The sequence below is a fragment of the Lytechinus variegatus genome, chromosome 16 (genome assembly GCF_018143015.1).
Source record: "Lytechinus variegatus isolate NC3 chromosome 16, Lvar_3.0, whole genome shotgun sequence".
NCBI lineage: Eukaryota > Metazoa > Echinodermata > Echinoidea > Temnopleuroida > Toxopneustidae > Lytechinus > Lytechinus variegatus.
The window spans coordinates 31224252-31250828 of record NC_054755.1 but is presented as its reverse complement, the minus strand read 5'-3'; the positions used below and the strand labels follow the sequence as shown (position 1 = coordinate 31250828).

Genomic DNA, 26577 nt, shown 5'->3' with positions numbered 1-26577 from the left:
TCTATACATCCACTTAAAACCCACGAACACCTTTTTACAGTGACACGACATATGCTCTTGCGACATTTGCTCTGGTCTTTATATCTCAGAAGGCATAGGGTTAGAGTTAGAATTGTAATACATTTTTTTTAATGATAATAATGTAAAGATAAGGATTAGGGTTTATTTAATTTTGAAGGTTATACTTTTTTTGATTTTGCTTTAAGTGCAGATTTTCCATCTAAGCGATTGTCGCCAAATGTCATGGAACCCCCTTTACAAAGCTGTTAAGAAACTGCAATGCTGAGGAACGATAATACATGTTCAACACACAAAATTTTATTGAAATATACAAAATACACATTCGTCATTTTTCATATGTACTAATTCAGATGATTCTTTCACTGGCGGGGTTTCTTTGCTAAAATATAGAATGTGATACCCCTTAACATATCAAGAGACAAAAAATGGAAGAGAAATTACTTCATTCATCAATATTCCTCGGTTTCTTTACATAGATTACAGATACATGTGAAAGTAATTTCTACAACTATTTACATCGAGATATTTATTCATCCTTTATCAGTGGTAGTATTTAATTTAACATGCGTGAGAGGAATACTATCAAATCACAATCGCATGTCAAGCATTAACTATAAATATTGAACATGAAAGTATTTTGTGATAAAATTTTGCTGTCTCGAATTAATGAAACAGAATTTTTAAAAATGGGAATACCACAAATACCTTTACTTCACTGTATATTTTACACAAATATATATTTTTGACATTTTACCCTCTTGCTGTTCTTACAGTTCGTTGTAAAATCTCTCAATTTGTTGCTTTACTGCTCTTTCCTGCTGTTGTTGGAATGAATTCTCTTGTCTCACATGACATACGAAGGCTGAAGCAAAGATACCTCCAATAACACTTTAGTGGAATAACCTGGAACAAAATTCTCTAGAACCCATTCAATACAATTTCACTTCATTATAATTCACATTTTCCATTGATTTTGGTCCAACTTACCTCAAGCATAAGGCCCAATGGATCAAAAGCACGAAACAAAGTTAAATGGGGGCTTGTGCCAAATCACCTCCAAAATTCAACCAAGAACCTTGGAAAACTAAAACGAAAGAACCCCAGAAAATCCCATTGAATCTAATATAAACTATACTGCAATCTAACAAAATTTATGCTGGTGAGCTTCAAAACATCCCCATAAAAAATATGCGATTCCAAGTTTTTGTTTTAAATCTGGACTAGACTCGAGAGGAACTGAATATGAGGGCATTTGAAAGGCAATTATCCCCAATGACCTTTTGCACTAACATTCTTCATAAGTATCACAGAAAGGAGTAAAAAAAGTTTCACCTCCCCATATTTACTTTCCCTTTCAAGTTGCTCTTATTTTAAAAAGTCATAATTAACCAGGAAACAGGAAAATGATTGTCATTGCTATCACTATCATTTCCTCTCTTTGTGCTTTCCTTTCTAAATGGAAAAAGGAGGATTTCCTTTGTTTATAAATATTTTTGCTTCATTTGTTTTGAACCAGGATTCTGCCAAGATAAAGTAGTCATCTCTTGCATGCAATAAAGAAAAAAAACACGTTTGGAAAGATTAAATACACCTTGAAGGCTTACATATTATTCCAAAGTAAGTTGAATTTCTGTATGAAATTAGTGCTTGTACAGTGAAATCAAATACAAGAATATTGCAATTCCAGAAAATTTTCATAAAGATAATTATTTCAATAAAAATTTATCTTTTTCTTTCTTAAGGCCCTGTTGTGTCACTCCATGCAAGCCTTGTGGGCAACTATTTTTGCCACCTGCATTGATGGTATCTTGCATGCAGCTCACATGCAGAAGCGCACGATTCTGATTTGCACGCAGAAATTTTTTGAACACGCTCAAAAAAATTTTGCCAGTGAGTTGCAGGCAATCACCTGCATGCAACCCACCCATAAGGCTTGCACAGAACAATGTGAGCATGTGATTGGGCCTTTAAAGCCCCTAATACACCTCACACAATTTTTTTTTTTTTTTCAAAAGAACCCCTTGTCTTAAATTAAATATATTTCAACATATCTCTTGTATTCTTTGTTCTTAATAGGGGATTCATTCATTTTTCCTGATATGAACCTTAAAGCCTGGATGTCACAAAATGAAAGTATTTTTTCTATCTCTTCAAATCGGAGGAAATGAATTGCATCTTTGATCAAGGATACAAAATTTTCTTTCTCTTCCCTTTTCCCTTACATAACATATGATTTCAAATTGAGGAATTGTTTTCACAGAATTCTTGCCCAATATCTCATCACAACATCTTGATAGTTTACCTCATATCCAGAGGTCTCCTAATGAACCAAATAATGTGTTATTATTCAAAGACTACAGGATTTTGACGCATTGAAGGGAAAATGGTTTTAGGAAAAGCAGGTACTCAAGAGGAAAACATCCATGACAAAAGGAGCTGCTCGCATGTGACATCACAGAATTTTTTTTTAAATTACAGATCTATCATTCATCAATGGACTTTTACCAGACTAATATATGACTAATATTTTTCTATAATTTATTTTATTTTTTCTTTATCCTAAAAAACTAACACATGTGTTCATATGCACTGGACAGCAGAGGAAAATTATTTCACAGTGGCCCCACATAGATTCAGACATACTTATTTCCCAATTCGTCCTGCTGCTCCTCTTCTGCGTTCTTTGATTACACCACATGAGTTCACATTTTCCTCTAAGGTCGCTTTGCCAGCGTTAGATTCTAAAGCCCACAGGATCCTCTCATTAACGCGCATCTGCCAATGCTTGATATTCCTATGTATCAGAGCTAAAAAGTCTCACGCATTATGCGCAAGACTCAAGCATTTTGGACTCTTGTTCATCCCCTCAAATCTCTATCTCACGCAACTATCACAGCCTATCCCCATATACATTGTACACAATGTCTGTGATCTCACTCAGATTCACAGAAAATCTCACGCCTAGCTGGTCTTTGAACTTGGCATCTCTGATGTATTCAACGGCAATGTCCGCACATACTCTTCGATAGTCTGCAGGCACAGACCTTTGATTTCTTGTCATGCGTAAATAATTTAGTGTCTGAAATAGTGAGACTAAATTCACTTATGCACTGTGGCTGCATGATACAAAGAGAGAGAGAGAGAGATTAGAGTCTAGTCTTCATTCTAGACATGGTATAAGTTTTTTAAACATCGAATTCGTGTCTGTGCTTGCAAACTGAATTGTCCATATCGTCATCATCGTTCTAGACCAGTGTGATCTTTGTTTTCGCCGTGTTGACCTGCCAAACGTTGAGCTCCTCGTATGCTTCGATGGCTTCCTCGTACTGGTCGTTGGTGTAGCCCTTGGCGAGGCAGGCCTGCCTCGCCTCGGTGTACTTGATGCTGCGGCCGGACATCTCGGAGATCGCATCGCACACGATTCGGTAGATCACGTCTTCGGCACGCTGGGGCCTGGGGGAGAGGGAATTTATCATAGGAAAAAATGATTGAAGATCGTTAAAATCTCAAATTGATATATGTCAGCAATGGAAGCCATTAAATCAAAAGTGACCTATCATTGCAATCAAAAGAGGGTTTTTTTTTCTGAAGACAAATTTAGGAAGGGCATGATTGAAGAGGCAGTGTCAGAATCTTGGTTTTTCAGAAGTGAACAGTTATTTTTTTCAAATGCCACATCTTATCCTCCCAATAACACACAATATCTACAAAAATAAATACACATTCTTTGGATATATTTTGCCTTCTAATGAGAGGAGAGGGTGTAATACATCTGAAGACAAATTCCTCTATGCAACTGACTTGTTATTTCATATGGAACCCTTTTGGTAAAGCCATTTTTGCAGCGTCCAGACAAAACCTAGACCGTAGCACATACAAAGTCGTGCTGGCTGTGTCATATCCCTGAAGGCTGAGGGTATGTACAGACACTGCCAATAGAGGGCAGTCTGTCTGATCTATAGAATGTGCTCAATTGATCTTCTAAGATACACATCCATAGTGATCTGAGGCAGACTAGCCAGCTGCAATTATTTATTGACAGAAGGTATGTAATGTAAGGTATTTTACCAAACATCCATTTCATTATTTCCTTTTTTTTTTATATTCCAAAGACATATTAAAGAACATGTTGAAAGCTGAAATTTCATCATCAAACACACAACCATGATAAAGAATACGGTAAAAATCATTTCAATGGATAAGTCACCTTCTGAGAATTTGTTTATAATAATACTTTGCAAAATTTTTTGAAGTAGGCTTTGACCATAAATAGGAGTAACTACATTTTCAAGTCTTGTCTGAACCATATCCGTGGACAAAATATCAAGTGTGATTTCTATTCAGAAGTCTAAATTCTGGCATTTGCGGGCTTCACAGGAAATTAAGACAAGTCTATGATCATACCTTGCAGCCGTATCTGACTGGCCAATCAAAGATTCCTTAGACATCTCCATGAGACGCATTGCTTCGTTGACATCCTCCTTCTCCACTACCTCAATCAAACGCAGACGGGCCTATGGTATTCACAAAGTTTGAGAAATTGTTACTTGCAATTTCACTATTTTCTTTTTAAAATCTACATAGTGAAATGGACAAGAACAATGCATGAAAGCTTCATTACTTGTACACCAGTTCTCCATTCTCTGTTTGAAACCTAAGTTTGCATTTCAGGAACATGGATGAAGGAATTTGAAAGTTCATTATTACTGGCAGACCAGACAGACCTCAATTAGAAATCCAAACACAAGCGAGGCATCTCTCTCATCACAATTTAAGATTTAAAAAAAAATTCTTTGGGCATATTTAGATGAGGATTTTCATATCATATTCTACAATATCTTTGTTATATCCATTAGATGCAAAGTACTTAAGAAAATTTCTGGAACAAGCAATGTTGAAGATTATTTTTTGCATCAAGACATGTCAAAGACAAGACAACCTTGCATGGTTTCACTAAATGGGCCACAGTCTGTTAAAGCATAAGGAGAACAAAGTCACAACTAAAGGTTCATGGTATCTCATGCATTAGAGCCAAGAGACAAGATTGCAAAAAAAAAAAAACTCACCAGAGCCGTTGCAAGTCGGAGAATACTAAGCAGAGTTCTGGCAGATGTGAATGTTGAATCCTTGCTCCCGCGAGCCTCTTTACGCATCTCTACATATGCCCCTGTGATGTAGTCTGTCAACGCCTCTGGGATGACTGGCTGTTTGGTCTTACAGAGGGCGATATAACGTCTGGAGAAAATTAATGAAATAATCAATTATTAACATTTTTAAAAGTCATTTAAAAGTGTGGCAATCTGACAGAAAACAACTTTCTACATAAGCTATTCCATAAAAGTATAAACCTTTTGTAAGTCCACTGTTTGGTTTTTACATTCTTATTTCACTTCAAATATAAATGAATATCTTCACACCCTCTCATTTGAAAAAAAGAGACAATTTTGAGCAAGTCCCCTATGCCAGGGGTCAACCAATATGGAATAGTGAAAATATGGTGCGATTTTAAGTGGAGGAGTTAAAATCAAAGCAAAGTAGCAATTTTTATTACAAAAGTGGTTCTTCCAACATGAGCTCAAAATATCTCCATTTGTCAAAATAGGCTCCTGAAAAAATGCTCAAATTAAACATCATACATTTTGATGGATCTACTCAGTTTTGCTCTTATAACTATAGTTTGTGTCAGAGTTGTCTAAAAAATGAGTTGTCTAAAAAGGTTATTCTGAATCATGATAAAAGAGTTACTTTATACCTCATTAGGTTCATGTCAAGTGGGTTTGTCTGGGTGGGAGGTTGCTTGCAATGCTGATGAACATAGGTGATATGCTGGGCAAGTCTGTGAAAGAAAAAAAAACCCATTAGATTAGTAATAACTACACTGCATAGTAACAAGAAAATTCCTCTCGTTTATTCTGAATATCACCAATCGGGGTACAGACAACTTCATATCAAAATTTGATACATCACTTAATACATTGGAGCAATGTCTCTCAACACTTTATAAATATTCTATTATCCTGATCATCAGGTGCTGACTTGCCTGCACACAGGGCATATACTTTCACCTCTCCCTGGGGAGCATTCCAGCAATCGTTCTGTCTTTTACTGAACCTCTCTCCCTCGGATCATTCTCCCTGTCCTGCACACAAATGAACACGCTTTATCCCCTCCCTGGGAAGCATTCTAGCAATCGATCCCTCTTATACTGAACTTCATACCTCAAATAATTTCCCCTATCTGCCCTTTTCTTGCATACAAACATATATGCTTTCTCCACTCCTTGAGGAGCAGGTCAGCAAAATGAGCTCCCTTACCTGAAATAATTCTCCCTATCTACCCTGTCAGGCTTAGATGCATAGCAATTTCTCAACTCCCTGGGGAGCATTTCCAGCAACCAATCAATCAGTTTTAAACTGAAATTCTTTACTTCATACCCAAATCTCCCTGTAAGGTATGTCAAGAACCTAAATGTATAGTTTTTATCCACTCCCTGTGGAACATTCCATCATCTGTAATGCACTGAAATCATATTTCTCTACTCCCTGGGGATGATTTCAGTAATCAACTGAACTTCCTTACCTCAAATCATTCTCCCTGTCCGCCTTGTCTTGGATGAGCCACAGTAGATCAAATCGAGAGAGGAGAGCCGCCGGAAGCTGGATGTTGTGCTCGAGGGATTTCTTGGGGTTATAACGACCATAGGCGGGGTTGGCAGCAGCCAGGATGGAGACGCGGGCATTCAACGAGGTCATGATACCAGCCTGGTGAGGGTCGAAGAAAATCATAAATAGATAAAGATTGATAAATGTACATGAACACTCAAACCTGTGTTAGCAGACACCAGTCTGTAGCAGCCATCTGCCTATAGTGACCAATGGCTGAAAATAAATTTAAACAGTCGGAATTCAGACTGATAAGTGGCATCCATTTGAAGAGTGAGAACATGAGACACACATGTATCATAGTTCATAATAAAAGGGAGTGGGAAGGTATCAGGTTTTTTGTTTTCTTTTTGTCAGAGTGGATTCATACCGAGATTGGAGCCAAATACTTATACATAAAGACAGAATCATATTCAAATAGAAACTAAACTACTGTCTTTATACACAGGCGATCCTTTATGGACAGAGTGGTATGGATCAGTGGGGTAGTATACGGACTCTAAAACCACACAAGTATCTGAGGAACTTTTTTCTCTAGAGTACCCTTTTATCTCTTCAGAGCTGTTGGGTATACTATTAAGATACATTTAGACCATGTTGGGAGTTAAACCAGAGATCAGGGGTTTTCAAACTACGGCCTACGGGGCATTTCTATCCGGCCTGTGAGACTCTGCTGTTTTTTGTAATTACTTTTTAGTCACAATATGAAAAATAGCTCAACGTGATTACATTGTGTATCCATGAAACCGTAAAAAAAAGTAATTGCAGTCAAATTTAATAAACAATGTTTAGTGGAGTCTTTTCTGTCTGTTCTTATTAGATGACCAGCGCGGGGCAACATCGCCCCGAGCCTCGGTGTAATTTTTTCCTGCAATGAATACCTGTTGAATACTGATTAAACTCACCTTTGCAATAGAGATAGTCTGTTGTTCCATCACTTCATGGATAGCCGTCCTGTCCGTCTCGTTCATCTTGTCAAACTCGTCGATGCAGCATACGCCCTCATCAGCCAGCACGAGGGCGCCCCCTTCCAAAATCATCTCACCCGTGATGGGATCCTTCATGACCGCAGCGGTCAAACCAACACCAGATGACCCTCGACCTGTCGTATACTGACCTGGAGAAAAGATAGACAAGGATGTTACACATTAAACCTCCCAGTTTTCCACGATGCAGACAACAGAAAATTTCACAGAATTTTGGGGAATTACAAAGTTTTACAGAAAACACCATTTTTCAGGCAGTCCAAAACTTGAATTAAGATGAAAAAATAGTGAAGATCAAAGCAAAATCTGAAACGAAACCCCCATACATTAGTTGAGGTTCAGCCAAACAAATCTTTCTGAAGCTTTATATGCATACATTGCAGTGCATCTATGTAATGTAAACTTATGTTTTTCTAAGACTTTTTTTCCTACTTACAATTATTTTGAGAGAGGACTTTCAAGAGGAAAACAGTAAATGTTATTAATATTAATCCAGAGCTGCCAACCTGAACAAGTACATTTCAGTATTTTAAAAGCTGAAAATCAATATTTTAGTGAGGAAATCAGTATTTTCAAAGATATGCCATAGGACAAAACATAAAACTGAACTTTAGAAATCAATATTTTGTATGAAACAATCAGTGTTCTTCTCATTTTTCAGTACTAAATACTGAAAATCAGTACTACTTGGCAGCTATGTAAAATAATCCCAGGAAGGGGGAGGGGTACTGAAATAATAACATGACACCTACTTGCCGCGCCAACTCAAAATAGGGGGCTCTGGAACTAAATCTTGGTCTTAAAACGGGGGTCTCCATAACGGCTTTTGGATCAAAGATTGCTAAAAACGTAATACTCTGGAATGGACTACATAAAAGACAAGGGTCTGTGGAACTCATTAGATCGTAGGCGCAAGCGTCTTGCTAAATTCACATCGGGCCAGCGCAAGTTAGCTGTGGGCCGGCATAATGGCTCGGCGCCGATCGAGCTCGCCGCTCTGACCGGCTGAGTAGACGACGGGCGCTCTCTGGAGAAAAATCGCGAATTTGAATTTCTATGGCTTTCTGAATTACTGATGCTCTGGAACAGAAATTTAGGCTGAAAATGGTCTCAACCGCAGCACATGTGTATCATATATTTACCCCCACTCCCCCACCTGGGAACTAATCACATAAAAAATGAAAAATTCAAATCAAAACAAATTAAAGTAAAACCAGAATAAATTGTGAACATATACTTACTCCTTGGTGCAAGACGGTCAATGTATCCCAGCAACTGAGATTTGGCTACACCAGGATCACCCATCAAACAGATGTTAATGTTACCTAAATAACAAATATAAAATATAAAATGCAATTCAAGGACAGTTTCCTTACAATTTCTGATTTAAAAAATAAAGACACTTTGGCCCGTATTCTGAAGTTGGGTTTAACTTATAAACTCAGGTTTAAAGTTGTGGTTTTAAGTATGGACAGCCAATTGTTACATAATCACTAACAGTAGAGATATCATACTTCAGCTCATTCGGCTCTCAAATCCTTCATAATTGTGTAGGAAGTATAAATAGATGATTTTCATCACCACCGATGAATCAGGAAAGAGCACAGTAAACATAAGACCCATACAACTTAATAAAATTTTTGATACTTTTGGCTTCCCATACTTAAACCACAACTTTAAACCTGAGTTTAAGTTACACTGACTTCAGAATACGGGCTACTGACTTACTTTAGCCTGACATGAGGACAATAGAGAGTTTTCTGGAATGTGGAGAATCAATTGCCAAAAGCCTGTCAGGATAAAGCAACCTTTCTTGAAAATCAGTGAATCAACAGTACACTGCAAAAACGCCGGTGTTAATTTAACACCATCCCGGAATCTATATATGTCTACACCAGAGAAGTATCGAAACACCAGTTTGGAATCAAACCGATGCTATTTTAATACTAGTTGGTGTTGTAAAATCACCTTTGTGGTGTTAGACCAAAACCAAACTGGTTTTTTTAACACTTCTCTGGTGTGGACATATATAGATTCTGAGCTGGTGTTTAATTAACACTGTTTTTTTTTGCAGTTTAGTGTTGTCCTGGACTCTGGACTTTTTCGGCAGCTCCGAATCTCAGGACATTCTGTTCTCCTTGTTCACCAATTTTCGACAAAGACATCTATAAAAGCTGTCTCATGGGATTTGATGGGCATTTTGAATAGATTTAATATGTCCCTTTGCAATTGCAAAAATCACTAATAACACTTCAGGAATACACAGATCCCACATTTTCTTCAAATCACCACCACATAGAGTTTTTGTTAATTCTGCAAGTAATCCCTCACCCAAAGAGAGACTGGTTCTTACCTCTAATCTTCATGCCCTTGGGCGACCTATCGACCCCACCGACCAGGAGTAAGAGGAGAGCTTTCTTGACATCCTCCATTCCGTAGATCTCGGGTGCGATGGAACAGGCAAGCTTCTCATAGAAGTCCTCCTCTGCCGGGTGAAAAGGTACCAATGATTTACTATAATTCACTTGAATTGTTTTATACAGTCGAGAGTGAGATGTGATATGTTGGGCAATGCTTTATCATTAATCAACTTTTTGTGCATATGGGGACCAACATCCACCATTTCATTATTCATCCATAATTGGACAGATTAAATGGTTTGAACAGGCATAATTGAAGAGAAAAATATGTTTCAGCGTTTTCATCAAAGACCCTGTTTCATACATGACACTCGTCATTTCACCTCCCTAGAATTCAAACACACATAATCAAACTGCATCATTTTGATAGCTTGAAACAGTAGCTTGTAACATGAACCTGTACCTTGTGATTGATAACATGTTTAGTGAAACTGGGCCAATGAGTCTTACCTGCAATCTGCTGAACCTCCTCCTCAGATAGCTCTTCCATTGACATCTCTTCATCATCAGCTTTGTTCATCTTGATGATACTCTGGATGGAAGAAATAAAAAAGATTGTGCCACAGTCAATACAAATGTATCATGCAAATAGACCTGGGCCCGTCTTACGAGTTATGATTGATCAAATCAATGATCATAACTCTATGGAAATCCATCAGTGTCATAATTTTTTTCTGTAGGAAACTTGCACAATGTGCTTTGTAAACAAAGAGAAGCACAGTGAATTTTCAGGAAAATGATGAATGCATGAATATACATCATAGTAAGAAAATAGTTTGAATAAACATGAATAATATATGTTGATGTTGCTGGCCATCTATAGTTGTAATTGATTGGATCGATCGTAACTATGGAAATCCATCAGTGTCATATTTTTTTCTACAGGAAAATTCCAAAATGTCCTTTGTAAACAAAGGAGCACACACCAAATTGTCAAGAAATCAATGAATTTATGGATATACATTCATATCTAGAATTTTTTTTTGAACAATCATGCATTTTATATGTTGACTTTGCTGGCTTTCCGTATTTACGATTGATCCAACCAACCACAACTATGGATGGCCAGTCACATAAACATCTAAAATGTATGTCTTAAAGATTTCTAGATATGAATGCATATACATAAATTGTTTTCTTGACAACTTGGGTGTGTCTGCTTTTGTTTACAATGGACATTTCGCAAATTTTCTGTATAAAAAATTATGACACTGATGGCTTTCCATAGAGTTACAATTGATTGGATCAATTGTAACTCTTTGTAAGACCGGGACCAGATAGGTGTTTCACAAAGCTGTTTGTAAGTTACAAGCAACTTTTTGGATGACTAGTGATCCTTACTTTTGGCACTTAATCAACGTTAATGAACAATCTGTACACAAGAAAGGATCACCAGTCGTTTGGAAAGTCGCTCAGAACTTACGAACAGCTTTATGAAACACTCGCCGGATAAAATACATCTTCAATAAATCCTACTTAATTCTCTCATTTCAATAGGCTCTGTACCACATGTACAAAGGGTTACAAGTAGACCAGGGTGCTGTCTTACAAACAGTTGCGATCGATCCAATCAATCTCAACTCTATGGAAATCCATCACTGTCATAATTATTTATACGCAAAATTTGCAAAATGTCCTTTATACCCAAAAGGGAACACTCTAAATACTAAAGACAAAGATGAATGTATAAATAAATATCATCTAGAAAACAATTTTAGCAAACATCCACTTTAAATGTTGGTCTTGCTGTCTTTCCATAGTAGTGGCTGATCGAATCGAAACTCTTTGTAAGACAGGGCCCTGAATGAGATTTGAATTCTGAGTAGAATAGAGGAAAACATTTCATGAAGCAATTATCAACAAATGAGGACGTTCTGGGGTTCTTTTTTTCCTTTTTCAGGACTCTAATAAGCATTTTTGGGGCTACATCGCTCTTAATCCGTGTAATCCTTTTTTCCTGCTCAATAGACTGCAACAAAGACTCACATGTGCATCCATGAAGGTCTCCGAGAGCAAACCCTGGGTCATCTGCCTGAAGCCCGCCCTCAACATCGGGAGGAACACGCCGGTGACGCTGACGTGATCGCCCGGCTGGCACTGGCGCGTCGTCTCGCCCCGAGCGTAGACCGTCATGCTGCGGGGGATGTTACCGATGGGAACCTGGTCGCTCTGTTCCTGGATCTTGACCTCCTGGAACTTGACGAACTTCGACCCTCGGGTCTGGAGGTAGAGACGGCCACCGGACCTGGAATAAAAGGGGAAAAAAAACAGATTATGAGGATGTAAAATACCAATTGTCATTATAAAGTAGAATCTACAAAACACCTGGGACCTCAGAAATCTGTGTGACTATCAAAGAACATGTTTTGTATATTCCGGCCTGAGATAGGGCTAGACATTGGCAATTACTCATTATGGATGGTCAACTTGACCAGAGCTTACTGTAAAATGGAACAGATTGTGACTGTGGTTAACTGTACGAAGATGCAAAATAATAATGGTCACTATAGACCTACATAGTACCTCAATTGGTGTAATTACGAAATGACCTTCTACAATTCCACTTTGTTACTTAGGTGTTCAAAAAGTAGAAACATGCAAGATCTTCATGCAGTATGGGTGATATTTTTACATTTGGCACAGGTGTTCATCCTCAAAAAAAAATCATTCATATGCCTATAGTGTACACCATAACCATCTACATAATTATATTTCTCTCAACAATTTCACAATAACTTACAATTTACTGCCTAAAATTCCAGGCATTATTCTGAAGGGAAAAAAAACAGCATCCTGGAGCCTGTAACACAAAGCTAAGCAATGATCATAGAACAAGTTTTCATGATTGATTGCATTGACTACGATGTACAATCAATCGTAAAAATCAATCGTAAAAATCAAGCGTACGATCAATAGTTATGCTCTGTGTTAGAGAGCCTCGGTTTGTTTATTCAGGGCCAAATAGGGTGCAGTAGGGTCTGCAAAAGAAACATGTGTGTACAATGACAGAGGAAAAAATTCTACAAACTTACTGGGTGATTTCAAGTCTGGTGTTGGCGTTGGGATTTGGATTGCTTCCCTTAGCCCCAAAACCGATTTTGAGTTAGTATAACTGATCCAGATCACAATATTGACATCGCAACAACTAGTGAGTAACTTTTCAGGACCATCGTCATTATGTTTGGTGTTATACTTGTGTAAAGATTGGCCTAACACCAACACCAGAAGGTCAACACTGAACTTGAAATCACCCATTGTGTTGTTGATACTTTTCAGCCAAAGAAGTTTTCAAGCAGTATAATTCAAGAAATAGATTGCAGCTCTGCCTAATCTACTTACTTGTTTGTTGTACATTCTTGACTAGGGCATGTCAGTAGTGGCATGAACATCGGTGAATTGATCTAAAACGATAAGGAAAATAAAATAAAAGACATCTTGCTTAAATTAACATCATTTATGTTTTCACTTTATATTTATAATTAAACATCTGTAAGACTGTTGTTATCATTCAGAATGACAAAGTACAGTATAGTTCAACATCCAAAACACCAAATCTCCTACTTGTGACCTCAACAGTCACTTTAGTTAAGTCCGGCTCACACTGTATGTCACTGCAGTCAAAGGCAACATAACGGAATTAACGGCCATTTGATGAGGTCATTACACAGAATAACACTAAGGTCTTGCATTCTAGCTCGATACTTTGATTTTGATCAAAACATCCGCAACTGAATGCACCAAAAATTCATAAAATGGGCAAATGCAAGCAAGGATGCACAACAGCGAGCAGCTTACGTATAGGTTAGTGCAGCGTTTCTGCCCATTTTACCTCGATCAACCTAGCTTTAGCTCGCATTACCTCACTTACAGCATGCACAACTCTGCATGAGCTCCATTGACCTTGTACGCAAAAGTGATTGCAACTGAATATTTTGTTCCGTGGTGTGCTGGGTAAAGCTGCATGATGCTTTTTTTTTTTGGGGGGGGGGTCTTACGCAGCAACACACAGCTTAAAATGCGAAAGTGTGAGCCAGGTTTCAGCAGTTAAATATAAAACCATTCCACCTACCGGTTGATAAGTCTCAGCACCGCACTGGTCACAGGTGTAGGTAGCAACGGTCATCATGGGCTTGACCTCTGTTGACCTGGTCACGATACCTCGGACCTGGACCAGCTTGCCGATGCGGTCTGCCTTGATGTCACGGACAGAGAGGGCTTTCTGCTGGGAGGATGTCTTGAAGTACAGCTCACTGTAAGAAATAACATTAATGTGGTTCTTGTTAAGTTTTTTTTTTATTACTGTCACGATGGTTTGTGATTATATTGAAGATTTATATTGCCTGAGTTTGAAAAACGCCTTTGTAACAATAGGTATGTTCAGAAAGTGAGACAACTAAATATCTGATCTTAATAAAAACAAACTTTTCATTTTTCCTCCAAAATAACAAGACATTGGAATGGTTTCATAAATGTGTCCTGTTGAGATGTCATTGTCTTTTGCGTTGAAATGTGTGCAAGCAGTAGTTACGTTTGGTTTCATTTCATGAATGCCAGAGAATGAATTTCAATTTTGTCCCATTTGTGTAACCATCTCTGAGTAAAGGCTGATGATAACAGGAATATGTTGCAATTCTGTCACTTGATTTGATACACTCTTGATTTTGTCTTTCTGTCATTTGGTCCCTACCTCATTTGAATACATGCTTGGTATTTTCGTCATTTTGTCTAACATCAAAACCATGCACAACATGTTACTGCCATTTATTCGACATTGTAAATCTAAGCACTGCACACTTTGGGCACATACTCTATCAGCAGATCATACACTAGTTTGAATTCATTGCATCCCCCCATGATAAAATGATTCTTTTTTTAACTTCCAAGTTTCCAACATATATCTGCATTGTCGAATTATCACCACCAGATTACATCTGATTGGATTTATATCACATGGGATTAGAGCAAATGGGAATAGCCAAAGTAGGATTAAACCAAATGAGAATAATCCAAGTGAAATTAGACCAAATGGGAATTGTCCAAGAAGGGTTAGACCAAGTGGCGATCCATCAGTATGACTTACTATCTCCTCATGAGTTCAGCGGGGAACTGGTTCCTTGCATCACGAGGCTGCTCACCAGCGTTAGGACCTCTCACCCTCTGCTCCATAAGAAGACGATGCTCGATGTACACGTCCAACGCATCTTTGTGGATCACCTACATTTCATGTGAAGAATGTAAAATACTTTGTTAGAGCAAACAACTAAACACATGAAATTACAATAAGAAGGTAATGAAAAAGACAAAAGTAGACAACAAAGCTAGAAAAGGAAAGGTCTAGAATTATAGTTCATGAGACTTGTCACCCTCAAAGCCACCAATAATTCACCCAAAATCAATTTTTGAATTTTTTATTGAGCATGGAAAAGCACATGTATCTTAACCGTTAAAATGATAGAATTGCTGCAATTGATCAACAATTAAAAAACAAGTACAGTACTTGATCAAATTTTGAAGAAATTCAGTAGAAATTCAGTGACAGCTTTAATAAATACAAGCATACAAAAACAAGGTTTGATATTGGGGTTCACTCAAGCATTTACGAGATGAATTAGATAACCTGTGGAGCGTTGTGGTCCAGTGGATTAGTCTTCTGACTTTGAAACAGAGGGTCGTGGGTTCGAATCCTAGCCATGGTGTAAATGTATTTTCCTTCAGCAAGAAACTCATCCACATTGTGCTGCACTAAACCCAGGTGAGGTGAATGGGTACCCAGTAGGAAGAAATTCCTTGAATGCTTGAGCGCCTAGTCAGCTCAGCTAAAGCCGGGGTAATAATAATAGCAGGGCCCACTGGGAGAACACTTTTCAGAAGTGAAGTGGCTACCCTGGGTAAATATACCAATATTATCATTATTACCATGAGCACACTTCATGTGTGGAATTTCAGTGAAACTTCCTAGCATCAAAACAGGTATCAGTAAGACAAACAACTGAACAATCAGTCAAACACTCAAGAACACAAAATGCATCCTCACCTCTTTCTGTCTGTAATCTGGAAGCAGATCATGGATCGCATCAGCAAAGAGCTGGATGTAACGGCGGGTGTTCTCAACGATGGCCTCAGCAAGTTCTGGATCGTGTTCAGAGACGTCGTCGAGGTCGATGGTGAGGGCAACCTGCTCTCTGTGTGCAATGCTCACCTAAACAAATTAAAACAAAATGATTTTAAAGAGAAATTCTAGTAGTTGCAGTAAACACTGATTTCATGAGAAAGTCTGTAAAACCAGGCTTAATTGTCAGTATATCATCGAGGATCTAGATCTGGTACCGTTACATAAACTGAACTTAGTGAAATCTTGAAATCTACCAGAAAAATGTTCACACTGAAGATCACCAACACAGATAGGCACACGTGGGACAGTGTATTATTATTGCTGGAATAAAGACCCGACGGAAATGACCGAATCCGTGCTCATTTTGCTTATTTCTCAGCAATTACACAATTTCTTCCAGAATCCTTTGGCACATATTTTTTATTCATACAAACTGACACTTGGGTGGTCATTATATTAATTCTGTAAAAATTCATTTTGAGATCATTTCCAATACTGGAATTTATCTTTAACTGAAAAAAATTTTTGAGGATATGATTGAATTGATACCTGAAGTAATTATATTTATAAACCCTCCAAAAGACACATATTTGTGTATAGGAAACCTGATCCTGCTAACAAACAATGTCCAGGAATCACCCACTTCCTTTACAGTAATATTGGATTAAATGATTTTAGGTTTTGTTTTGTACATTAGCTGCCTTGAAGAGAGAATGCTCTAAAGGTTACACGACAGAAAAAAAATATCCAAGAGTAATTTGTATCCAAGACCAAGTACTAACAAGTGGAATGCCTCTGGCCGTCTCACCTGCACCACGCGGTTCAATATAGCAGCAGTGCTGACTTTGAATACTACTCTAACTCGCACAAGATGTTCAGTGATACATGGTTACTCTTATGTCCACTTTTTATGAACTAGACCAATAAACTTACAGAGATACAGGCCTCGAAATAATCGACGGCCATCGACGGCCATGGCCATCGATGCCCCGATTACTGGCCGTCATGCCCTTCTTCTTTTTGCTAAAAGTTACGGCCACTAAAAATGTGCCCTTTTTTATATGGCCGTGGTGCCCTTTTTCTCATAAATGTGCCCTTTTTCTGATATATAATGTGCCCCTTTTGAAAGTCTGCACCTTTTTTCTGAGCGAGGAAAACTTTTCTCCGATCTCAAAAAGTATCCAATATCTTAGCTTTACCAGCAACGTCCAGTGCATGTATGCAGTCTAGTCTGACACGTATGTGCACGAGATGGGAGAAGCGCTCGGGTAAAGTATCTACAATGGCGCACAAGAGGGCGCGCATCCTAGTGAAGATCAAAAATTACTCACGCTCATTTTTACGACCAAGACTTCCGAGATTGCCCAAAGATTAATTCATATATAAAATCCCGAAATGGATTTCAACATCGTATAGCAATATAATATTTTCATTACAGACATATTTTACCACCGTTAGAAGTAACAACATTCAATTCCACTAAACTATCTCTTGGGAAGCATTTTACCTCAGCCGTCCAAACTTCCGGTTTCGTGCGACTTTTTTTAAGTAAGCGAAATTTACCCCGAAAGTTATGGTTTATTCTTTTAAAACCATAGTTTTTCAAGATTAACAAATTAAATCAACAAAATGAGAGATTATTAGCTGATACAAATCAGATCTTAAATCCCATCCATCACTTTTTTCTTAAAAGGAATTCGTGTTCTTGCGTGACCCTGTAAGGCCTTGCTGCGCACAGTTGCAAGGCGTAATACACGCGGCTCTATGGAAGCACGTCGTCTGCTCTGGGCGTCCCATACGTGATTTTCTGTGTATGGTTTTAAGGGCGTAAATGGGCTGTGCGGGCTGAGCTCGGGGGCTGAGCTCAACTCTCAAGTTGAAGAATGAATCTGAGTCTGTATGCATGGTTATGGAATTAAAATAGCTAAAAGATATATTTAGAGCGTTGCATGAATCAATAATTTCATTAGATTTAAGGTTTATTAAGATGTAATATTGTACATTTAATCAGATATCCACCATTCATCCCTCTCAATCCAGCCAAAACAGTCAATGTCTACTCCCGTACCGCATTGACTGCACTCACCTCATAACTCTGTGAACCAATGTCTTTGTCATAAATTTTTTTACTTACTAATCTATTTATTTATTCACTTTAATTTGTCTCATTACAATGAATAAATTTTATCTTCATCTGTACCAAATAATTTATTCATTCATTTATTACGTACCTTTCCCTATAATGATTTGATGACAAATGTGTTAGTTTTATTCTGTTCATTCATTGAATATTCAATTAATTAACCTGATCTTAATTAAATCATCTTTTGGCTTATACATTGAAATAACTGAGGCGTTACGAGGGAGTAGGCAGGGGGCAAACGCACGCTATGACTTTCCAATAGTGGGGCAGGGGGGGGGGGATGGAGAACGGGGGGAAATGATAGGATGAAGGGGATAAAAATAGATATTTGGTAATGTTCATGTAAATATATAACTAAGGTAATTGATTAAGGTTAATAATTTATATTTATTTGATAAAAATTGAAATTTAAATCATCTTGCTCATGGTCAGAAATAAAGGTGTACGTGATATACCCTCTCAAGGCCAAGGGTTGAATTTTCGCTGATGAAAAAAAAAATCCTCAAGATTTCATTGTCTGCATCTGTGAAGGGCCACACGTAAAAATATTTCCAACGTATTTTAATCCAACTTCATAGAACTGTCAACACACTCTTACCAAACTGATCCTCATAAAATATCAGTATCATAAGCTACGTTGGCTCAATCTAGAGGCTACACCCACATAAAAAAATTTAAAAAAGAAGACAAGATCACCATCTTGAGCAAAAAGCTGTAATTAGTTACACAACACGGTCTCAATGAACTGTTCACCCAGTTCTTGAATTGCAAAAATCTTAAGATTAAAAACCATGACTCTAAGCAGAAGTAATATTTTTCTGAAGCCGGTGGATACAGGACACACGCAATTGTCAAAGAAACTCTTAAGGGGAGATGATACTGGGGCAGTTTTGCATTTTGTTTCATTGAAGATTTTGTGAACATGTTTCGTGAATTTTGTGGTAATAACCCCCCCCCCTCGCACCCCTGTTGCGTACAGCCATGACAAAACAATTTATTTTTATCTTTAATTATTGTAAAAATTCTGTACCACTACGTGAATAGATAAACAGAGTCTTTGTACATCAATGAAGTAAAATGTAAAATAATTATATTTTTGATAATTAATAAATAAGGGGCACTATCCTGGTTTCACCACTCCATTCACTGGGCATTTCGTCAGCGGCGGTGACTTCTTTCCTCTCCCATTGACTTTGTACACAACGAGCACACACAAGAGAAGAAAGGTGACTTATTTCAGGATAATGTACCTATTTTCAATTTTTCATAATAATGAATGCCCCTGGGCCTACTGATAGATTAATAGAAAAAAAAAATATTCTCTTAATTTTTAAAGCCAAGGATTTTAAAATACATGTTTAAAAAGAACCCTCGAATAAACATTAGGGGCCTACTTGTCTGTATTTTTACAAGAAACGATTTAAAAAAAATTAATGACACCCCAGATTAGACCCCCCCTCAAAATAAAAAATAGAAATCAGAATTACCATACCACCAAATAAAAAATCGATCTGGCTATTAAGTGGACTTCAGTAACTCCAGTCATATGAAAGTCATTTGGAACAAATACTACTAAACGTTTAAAATAGCCAAGAAACATTGCAATCACATTGAAGATAATGTCAAATGCAGCAAAAGCAGCGAACACCATTCCACGTACTTCGATGCGGGACTGGGTTCGCATTGCCGACGACACCGGCAGTGCATTGGATGGCGTACCGCTGGAATTTGAATTTCGCTGCTCGGAACACTGGATACGAGCATAAATTCCAAAATCCATTTTGAAGTTAAAATACAGTGAAGACACGTATCAAATCAAATAAATATTGATGATTTTTAATGTGAACTTATGATTACCGTCGATCAGCATGTGTCACGTAAATTTCACATTCTCACTCTATCGTCGTTTTCCGGAGATGAAATGAGAATTTTGCCCTAAATTCCTCCAAATCAGAATATCACTGGCTATCAGAGAAAAAGTAGTGGAGAAGGTTTTTTGTTATGGTATGGTAATGAGGATCCTCGTTCGTATATTATAAAATACAGTTTTCAACCAAAATCTATGGTTAGAAAGTTGTGATAATTTTCCCAAACCCTGTCTTTTTTTCTCAAAATACGCTATTTTATTGCAAAAACACGTCTCAAATTTGCCCTATGATTTGAGATATTTTCTCCTGAAAAAGCCGGCCTAAATAGGTTTATCGGAAAATATATGAATATTCATAAGGCCTGCGTAGGTATTTTTCTCGCGATTGCTTTCTTTTGATGTGATTGGTTGAAAGGGAAGAAGAGGTAAATTTTATCTGAATATTTATTTTGAGAACGGACCGTTTGCTCCATTTTCGATGACGTCACTATGGAAAATGGACGCACGCGTTAAATGAGCGCATATGAACATACGTGCTGAAGCCGCGCCGAACGATGAGCTAGTAGCTATACACCGCTAGCGGCCAGCCGGCAGCTAGTGCGCTTTACATATGCTATGTAAGCTGCAGCATAAGAATGGACGAGCCCTTGATACACAAAATGAGTTCATTGTCTGCGTGCACAAAACAATAAGAAAACACACAACCAAGCTCACTTGAGCTGATTGGACCTTCGGATAGCCAATGAAACTTTTGGGGAAACAAAGAAGAAGGCATGTGGTTCCCTTATCAGGAGAGGTCATGACTTCAGAAATAAATTGACCCCTCCCCCATCTGTGTGTGTGTGTGTGAGGGAGAGAGAAAGATAAGGGTGGGAGCCGGAGAATTCCTTTCATGTTTCAAAACAATAATGCAACCTTTTTTCTATCCCCCTCACACAATGAAAACTACATTCCAACATGTGCCAGTCTTCACCGGTACTTTCTCGACTAGTCTCCAAAAATAGACCCAGTTATACATGTAGGTTCAAATGATAAAAAATCGTAATTTTAAAAGGTATTTCAAATTAAATATTTGCAAAATATTTTTTTGAAATACATGTGTAGAATCGTGGGCAGTGCCACAAGTGGGGGCGGGGACATGGTGTGGGCAAGGGATGTAATTGTTCAAGAAATGCTCCACCTGGGGTCAGTCTCAAAGAATAGTTCATGAATGAGTTGTTTACATCTTTGGACTTTGAACTCTGATCTGGGCTGATTCATTCATATGCAGGGGTGTGGCACTTGGAGGGATGCATGCATAATACCAGAGTACCAGCATGGATTTAGGAAGGATTTTCATTGGAACAATAAACTGAAAGTTTTAATCTCATTTCATGTAGTTTCTTTTGATATAAATATGGAGAAGGGGAAAAAGGTCCTACTTTCATTTATTCTAAACATGTGTCTTTGATGGAGATTTATTCATGGGGTGGGGGGTCACCATAAAGTAGGTCAACTATTGTGACCTAAAAGACCTGATTCCCGACGAACAATCGAATCATTCGATTATTTTTTCAGGAAATTATTGAATGGTAAAAATGACAATCGTCCCAGGCCTAACATCCATGCACCATAGCGGTCACGCACAGTTCTCAAAGTCCTTTGCTATTCGTTCATTGTGTGCAGAGAGGGCGGGATAAAATGACAAACACAGTACAACTCCTTTGCTATTCGTTCATTGTGTGTATAGAGGGCGGGATAAATGACAAACACAGTACAAGTACATGTTCCTTGTATACAATGCATTTACTAGTATTCCAAGTTCCACTCCCATCATATCAGCCCATATCAATAAGCGCAGCTACCGCTAGGTCATGGAAGTAGGTCAATTTTTGAGTGCGTGATTTCTGATATTCCAGGAATCTCTATTAATCGAACTAATCGAATGTTTCCTCTGGCAAACAATCGAATGGCAAAAAGGGTATTCGTCCCAGGCCTACTTGGCATACCATGAGGTAATTTGGATAAAGAATTAGATGAAATTTACTTCTACCAGAGGTACTTTTACTTGATTTGTTAATATGTACATGTTACATGTTGGATGTCAAATTCAAGACTCAAAGCAATGCAATGATGTGTTATCCTGTCCTGAAGTGATTCTGAAGAATAATGAAACTTTCTTTTAAAACCTTATACAGTGAGTGTTGTCAGACTATTAAAGTTCATTTTTTCTTAAGTAAATAATGTGGTTTGGTAATGAATCTGATGTATAACATCGACTGTGGAAAGCCCCCCCCCCACGCCGCGAAACTGTAACACCTACAAATAATTTATTACATGCCCCTTAAAAAGTGGCCTTGGTGCCCTCTGCTGCCTGGCCTCAGTGAAAAAGTGCCCCTCAAAAAAGTGGCCTTGCCCCCCCAAAATCCTATTTCGAGGCCTGGAGATATGATGGTTATTCAACAAAAAACCCCAACATGGCCAAAGTTCATTGACCTTACATGACCTGTGACCTTGATCATGTGACCTGAAACTCGCACAGGATGTTCAGTGATACTTGATTACTCTTATACGTACAAGTTTCATGAATCAGATCCATAAACTTTCAAAGTTATGATGGTAATTCAACAGATACACCCAGTTCGGCCAAAGTTCATTGACCCTAAATGACCTTTCGGCCAAAGTTCATTGACCTTGGTCATGTGACCTGAAATGCGCACAGGATGTTCAGAGATACTTGATTACTATAATATCCAAGTTTAATGAACTAGACCAATAAACTTTCAAAGTTATGATGGTAATTCAACAGATACCCCCAATTCGGCCAAAGTTCATTGACCCTAAATGACCTTTGACCTTAATCATGAGACCTGAAACTTGCACAAAATGTTCAGTGATGCTTGATTACTATTATGTCCAAGTTTCATGAATCAGATCCATAAACTTTCAAAGTTATGATGGGAATTCAACAGATATCCGCAATTCGGCCAAAGTTCATTGACCCTAAATGACCTTTGACCTTGGACATGTGACGTGAAACTCATGCAGGATGTTCAGTGATACTTGATTAACCTTATGTCCAAGTTTCATGAACTAGGTCCATATATTTTCTAAGTTATGATGACATTTCAAAAACTTAACCTCAGGTTAAGATTTCGATGTTGATCCCTCCAACATGGTCTAAGTTCATTGACCCTAAATGACCTTTGACCTTGGTCATGTGACATGAAACTCTAATAGGATGTTCAGTAATACTTGATTAACCTTATGGCCAAGTTTTATTAACTAGGTCCATATACTTTCTAAGTTATGACGTCATTTCAAAAACTTAACCTCAGGTTAAGATTTGATGTTGACGCCGCCGCCGCCGTCGGAAAAGCGGCGCCTATAGTCTCACTCTGCTTCGCAGGTGAGACAAAAATGGTACTTTGACACTCAAACAAAGAATAATTAGAAACATAAATGTACACCCTGTAACTGCTTCTTCCATTGATGATTAACGGACGATGCTATAAATTCAGTTGAGACAAAAGCTATTAAATAAGACTAAAAACATTATTCATTTCATTCTCTAGTGAAAACAGTATGGTACATGTAACTGATATATTTGTGATGATGGGTGAAAGTAATTTCTTACCAACTGTTGTGCATATTTGAAGTTCTTCTTCCCTTTCCTTCCTCCATCGACATAGAAATCAGTCAAGAAGCCTTTGCATTTGTCTGAAAAAAAATGAAGTGAGAAAGAAAATGTGTGAAATGGGGAGAAGTCATTTTTAATATATTTCTATCTTAAACCAATTGAAAGGCTAATAGTCAATCCGCTTGATGATTGATTGAGCTCAATGTTCCTGGAAACTTATATTTGCTTTCCTTCTAGGATTTTTCCCTTTTCTACCTGCGGTACTTGACCCTGCACAGACATGGTCAGGCTCCTGAACTTAGCCACCTTCGCCTTCAGCAAGAACTTGAATCCTGTGATGAAATGACTTTCAATTTTTTTATACCATCCTGTACAATCCACCATACAGACTAATTACCCTCACAAAAAGAGCAGGAAGAGGATCAACTCAGAAATTGATGCAGGGTACAATGGTTGGCACAGGCCTCAGTAGGCACCAACTGATATGTTTTTATTGTTGAGCTAGTTTTATTGACAAGTTTAAACATGAAATGCAGGCATATTCAGAATGTGATCGCTTCATGTTCCAGACCAGAGAATTGTCATGGAATCATAGTCATTCAGTATGTGAACTGAAAGTATGTTTGACATTTATTGGCATTGTACATGTAATTTTACCTTAATGACGAGCTTTAAATTTGCAATAAAAACATTGCATTCAGATGTGCATACATGTACATGTTGTACATCTAATTCTCGAACGTAAATGAATTGACTATTGGACTTGTCAATTAGTTTATCTTCTGTAATATGTTCTTTGAATAGAACAATTAGAATGCATGACTGTACACTTGAAATCATGGTTGAAGACAGTGACGCACCGTGATAATTCAATTGGAGGGGAACTGTATTGTTTGTGAACAATGCTGTTCACAAACAATACAGTGAACAGCATTGAAACAATACAGTGAACAGCAGTGAACAGCTACGCGGGGGGGGGGGGGGGAGCCCAGGTCCTTACCGTGTAATTGACCATACTCACCTGACTAGCGTGAAGTATGGTCAAAATAATTCTCCGAATAAATAGTTAAAACAGAAATCAAGCACTTACCACGATTACATGGATGAAGGTCTAACGAGTGGCAGTTCCTGACATCTGGGCACAAACTGGAACCTCAAACAAACAAAAAGTTCTCTCCTTCTACCCCCGTCTCGATCGGCCATTTTGTTACGATTCATAACAAAAATAGCCGATCGAGACGGGGGTAGAAGGAGAGAACTTTTCGTTTTTTTGAGGTTCCAGTTTGTGCCCGGCCCAGATGTCAGGAAACTGCCACTCGTTAGACCTTCATCCATATAGTCCTAGTCCTAGGCCTAATCGTGGTAAGTGCTTGATATCTGTTTTGACTATTTAATCAGAACAGTACCGGAGAATTATTTTGACCATACTTCACGCTAGTCAGGTGAGTATGGTCAGTTACACGGTAAGGTCCTGGGCTCCCGCCCGCATAGCAGGCGGGAGTTCATTCTGGGTTAGGCTAGATCTTGAACTTTGAAGTAGAAATAGTTGGGGGTGAAACGTTTCAGGTTTACTTTTGGCGTCCTTTGTGTAGGTGAATGTGAAAGAAGACCTGGCTTCATTGACTGATTGAGTCGAGTGAGCCTACGTTATTAAATCATGATTTTTACTCTCTAGAAGCCGCCTGGCTAGGTCAGCATTGGGCTCGGAGTCTCAGAGACAGAGCGGAGTCGCGTCGGAGCCCGAGCCTCGGCGCTGGCTAAGCTGTGCATATGCACAAATGCAGGCATGCAAGCAAGAGCACTGCGTCCATTTAAACTTTAAATGGCTTCGCCGCGGCCGCCCCGTGCGGCTGATTTTTCAGTTTAGTCCGATCAACACACTCACTTCTTCGTCTCAACATCTCACCAAAAACAAGAGAAAAAATGTCGTAAATTACACTCACCCTTTTCTGCAATGTAATCCCTGGCTGCCATGGTGTGAACTTGTAATTTACTGTATTTCAATCAAATTCGACAACGAAAACAATATTTCTTGAACAGCTAGCAGACCCTTTTGTGTACAAAATCACACAGACGAACCTGGCGCGAAATATATCACGTGACACACCAGCGCGAGTCGACTAGTCTCATGCTGTGAGAATTTCGTAATTAAATGCCAATTAATCAATTACAGCTAGGTATTCTGCGCTAAAAGTAGACAACTTATAAAGTGAAATAAATTTTAGAATTATTCGAAATAATCAAATGGTCATAACTTATCGCACAGACGAACTTTGCGCGAAAGATATCACGTGACTCGTCTCTATTTAGAATTAAAATAGGTAATTTTCTCGCATTGAACAAGACAACGACTTTTCTTTGTTGTTGTTTTTAATTCGATATTGTGTTCTGTACATGCTATGCACGATTGACACATAGAGATGTATAGATTATCTAGAGTGCGGGGTCCCCATAGGCGCGCGTACTTAACGTCTGTGATCCACTGATCTCTCCCCTAACTGGATATGCTGGGAGGGTCCTTTGTTTGAAGCCCGCGAGTTCTATTGTCCGCCATACCAGTTCCCCCAAAAGGAACGCGATCGCTCCATTAGCATGTGCATTGTGAGCGATACGCTAGCTGTCTGCACACTGAAGCACTCATTGCTTTTTATACAAAACTTCATATATTTAAGGTGCCAGAATTCGCAATTTTCTTGAAACCATGGTACTTTCCCAGTATACAATTCGGAAACATAATTTTGAAGGGG

The 26577-nt window shown here is 38.3% G+C and overlaps 1 protein-coding gene across 1 annotated transcript; it reads right to left on the bottom strand.

Moving 5' to 3' along the window:
- Window positions 1-296: 296 nt before the first annotated feature.
- Window positions 297-25932, bottom strand: LOC121429441 (DNA replication licensing factor mcm7-like). The gene is made up of 16 exons (XM_041626437.1): window positions 25774-25932; window positions 23828-23910; window positions 16124-16288; window positions 15170-15303; window positions 14159-14339; window positions 13429-13490; window positions 12076-12334; window positions 10540-10621; window positions 10023-10154; window positions 8911-8994; window positions 7589-7800; window positions 6601-6782; window positions 5774-5857; window positions 5088-5256; window positions 4426-4535; window positions 297-3474 (listed from the first exon to the last, which is right to left on the bottom strand). The coding sequence occupies exons 1-16, from the start codon at window positions 25802-25804 to the stop codon at window positions 3267-3269; spliced, it is 2178 nt and encodes a 725-aa protein (XP_041482371.1). The 5' UTR covers window positions 25805-25932; the 3' UTR covers window positions 297-3266.
- Window positions 25933-26577: the final 645 nt, after the last annotated feature.